At 37.6% G+C, this 3,827-nt stretch overlaps 1 protein-coding gene across 1 annotated transcript; it reads right to left on the bottom strand.

The window, feature by feature from the left end:
* Window positions 1-3,079: 3,079 nt before the first annotated feature.
* On the bottom strand, window positions 3,080-3,601 carry LOC131069955 (ethylene-responsive transcription factor 1A-like). The gene has a single exon (XM_058005501.1). It carries the CDS (start codon window positions 3,599-3,601, stop codon window positions 3,080-3,082), a length of 522 nt encoding a protein of 173 aa, XP_057861484.1.
* Window positions 3,602-3,827: the final 226 nt, after the last annotated feature.

Genomic DNA, 3,827 nt, shown 5'->3' with positions numbered 1-3,827 from the left:
GGGACACAACAAGAAAAAGAAAAAAACAAATAGAAACACTCTTCCACCAAAAGATCAAATCAATGGCTTACATGGTGGGAGAGAACTCCAACTTCCTCTCTAGACAAATATCTTTGCTTTTCTCCAATATAGTGATCTTTTTGGAGGAATATTTCCTAGAGGAAATGGCCAAGGAGTCTGATGTGGTTTTCACCCTTGATATAGATGGTTCAAGCCTCATTGTGGTTGATGACTCTAGATGTCTTATTTTCTCGACCTAACTCCTTATGATTTCATCTTGGATATCATGGAGAGTAGAAGGGTTCTCTATAATCTCCATATATTTTATTAAACATGCTCTCCATATTCCTCCCCACTGTGTCCTAATATTCGTACAAATCCTCCACCATAATAACCAAGTCTTTCATATTCTTGGTTTGGCCAATCTTCTCAGTGAGCTCCTTGATGGATTTGTCTAGCGCTTCCCATTTATCAATCATTGCAACGAATTTCCCCACTGTCATCTAAACTCTCTACTCCTTCTGATCCTCCACCCAACTTGAGGCTCTAACATCCACCTTTAAAATAGCTTTGAGCCTATCGATTTTATTTTTTTCCACCTTAGATTATCCCAAAAGCCAATGGATGATAGGTTTGTGCTTATTAAACTCCTCACAAAGCTCATTCACTTTAGCCACAAAGAGGGGAAATTGCTCCATGATCAGAGTACTTCGAGGAGATGAATTAGGAGAAGATCACGGTGGAAAAGGGGGGATGGGGGATTAGACTCTTTACTCACAGAATTATCTAGGGTCCAATATGACCTAGTAGACCAAGAAGGCGTCTCCTTTGATTCCTCTTCGACAATGACCATCTTCTGAACATAGCTTTCACCAATAGGGAGACCAAGAGGAGTCTTACATTTAGCAGTCTGGGAGGGGTTAATCTAGGTGGGCACCTTTTAAGTTTTAGGGGAAGCATTATCCACAATTGAATTGACCAAAAGAATGACACATAGACCCAAACCAAAACTCAAGCTAGAAGGGCTAGTAATAGGGCCACTAGAAGGGGTTAGACTCAAATGGATATTATAGAGTCATAGGATGAGACCTTGATGCAAGGGGAGGAAACCCTTAGGCTTACCTACATCCAGAGACTAGGATAAGGAGGTGAAACTCTAGAAGGGAAAATTCATCCCATCCCCATTCCGAAGGTGATCGAGCATCGAGAACAATTGATAGTGAAACTTCTTGAAGCACCTATCCAAGCAATTTTAGTGTTTCACAACTAAAACTCTCGTCCAAGGTGATTAAGATTAGAGATCTTGTATAAGTGTGCTTCACAATTGTCTTGGGGGAAAATTCTCTTCAAAATATGTGGTATGATTTTATAGTATTTAAATTTGGCTTTTCTTTTCTCTCTAACTATATGGACATCCTTTAGTTTGATGAAATGGTTCTAGATTTACATAAAAAAATACATTCTCGATTTAATGTCATATTTGTAGAAAATCTTTAATCGACCAAGTAGAGGAATTTTACTCCCCTATCTGAAATGAGTCTTGTTGTAGGGGTTTACCCTTCTAAACTTGTTAGATCTTCTCTGACCATTATGTTCCTTTTGAATGGGCTAAGTACTTGTATTGACACTAACTCTCTCATAGCTTGTAGAAATGCCTTATTATCTCACGAAGATGAGATTGAGGGATAAGATTCTCTATAATTCTAACAAGTTGTATAGTGCTATCAAGGTTCTTATTAAAAAATCTACTTTGGCTCCTCTTGACATAGATCTGAACAAGCCATACCTTTCCTTAGTGTGTGAAGATGTGTTCAGCGACTTAGAAAGTGAAGTGTAGGTTAGTGATGAACATAGTAATTCACCTTCATTATCTTTAGAAGGTTAATTGATCTGCCAGGATGTGGTGAAGCAGCTATCTCATTTTGAAATTTTTTGGCTTTATCGGGATATGGTGGAGCATTTTGTTCTTTCAAATATTTTGGTGATTCCTTTCACACTTTGATGTGAATTCTTGGCCCATGCTCTCCAAGGAACCATCTTAGAAAATTGTGCGGATCGTATAAGTGATAAGCTTTTGATTGAAGGGACTTTCTTATTTTCCCCTGTTCCTATGGAGGTCCTTCAATTTTTGCACATCTCATGTTAGGAAGTTAGGTTTTTATGGAGATGATATTTTAGTCTTGGGATTTTGGAGGTCAAAAGGCTATTGCAAGCACGGGTTTCATGGTGCTCTATTGATATATTTTGAAATGTATTAGTGCCTTTCTCTAGCATTGAATGATATGATATGTTGCAAACATCAAGCTTGGGGTCTAGTTTGTTTTTATTTAGGCTGCATATATCTATGGTAATAAGACATCTTGTAGCTGGTTATGTTGTCTCTTTGGTTTTGAGTTCCTCTTTTACACAACCTTAAGATTGTGGACTCTATTGTATCTTCTCTTTTTAATATATACATATAGGGTTCGCCTCTTCGTATAAAAATAAATAGAATTGAAAAAATATATTTAATATTTAAATAAGAGCGTCATGTAATAAAAGCTTTAAAACAAGTACAAGAGTTGATAAATAACTAGTAAAAGTAAGTTATGTACGGAAAGGACGCCTATTGCTCTGAAAATTACTTATATTCGTCATTTTTCTTACTTAGATTTGCTAGAAAAAAGTCAATTTAAAATTGAGATTATCTATGGTTTGTAGACTAACACCTCCGTATTTTATAAGCTAGAAAGCTGGTTCTGTGAATTCTTATATCTGGACAGAATTCAAGCACATATCATTATATCCATAGCATTTAAAGCTCTCAGGAACGTGTCCTTGCTTTGCATGAAATGTAGAGAAATTTAAAAAAAGTAGAGGTGGATATAGAAAAACGCAGAAGAAGATTAGTTTATTACATATGAATCATAAAAGTTTGTCTCTTTCTTACTGCCTATTGTAAGCATATGGAGAGAGAACCAAGAACATGCGCCTTCTTAAAGTCGCTACACCATAATAATAATAATAATCTACTACGATAATAATAGTACATCATGAAAATGGCTACCAATATTTGGCTGAGCACAAATATGCAATACAACTATGGATTATCAGAACCCATTTCTTGGGATGCTTGAGCTTTATCTGCCCTTTTTCTCTTCTTTCCAGTTGACATGTCAGATGGAGTATGAGAAGAAGAGATTTGAGAAAAGACATCAAAATACATGCCGGACTCAACGTTGAGAGGGAAGTTGAGAATAGCTCTAGAACCGCGCATCCGGAAAGCCGCACGATCATATGCCGCTGCAGCTGCTTCCGCTGTGTCAAAGCTACCTAGCCAAAGTCTTGAGCCCTTTTTTTCTGGGTTTCTAATCTCCGCAGCATATTTTCGGCGAGACTTAACAAGCTTTACTCCTCTGTAATGCTTTTCTTCTCTTTCATTTTCTCCTGACGAGATGCTTGGCCTTTTATCTGCAGAATATCGTTTCTCCTCCTCTGCCAAAACTGTTGCGGATGTTTCCAATGGGACATTCGTGTTATTACAAGAGGAGAATTGATAATCGGGCAAATAGTGGATAATTGCACTCCACAAACTACCCTCGTCCTCTGTTGTTCTGCTCATGGTCGCCACGGCTCTGTTTTTTTAACGAATCTTTGAAAGATATTTGGTGAGACTGCCTGTGTTTCTCTAAAATAATGCTTGGCAAGCAAGTTTACTTTCCTCGTGCATTGCCTCGTAACTTCGCTTGGGAAGAGTTTTCATTTCCAAAATATTGCGTGACAAATACGATTTCTTTACACATTCCTCGGGTTTTCCTGGAGCACGACATGATTCCTACTTACCCTAT

This window comes from Cryptomeria japonica, chromosome 6 (assembly GCF_030272615.1).
Source record: "Cryptomeria japonica chromosome 6, Sugi_1.0, whole genome shotgun sequence".
Taxonomy (NCBI): domain Eukaryota; kingdom Viridiplantae; phylum Streptophyta; class Pinopsida; order Cupressales; family Cupressaceae; genus Cryptomeria; species Cryptomeria japonica.
Note: the sequence above shows the minus strand (reverse complement) of the source record. Positions and strands in the feature narration are given on the sequence as shown.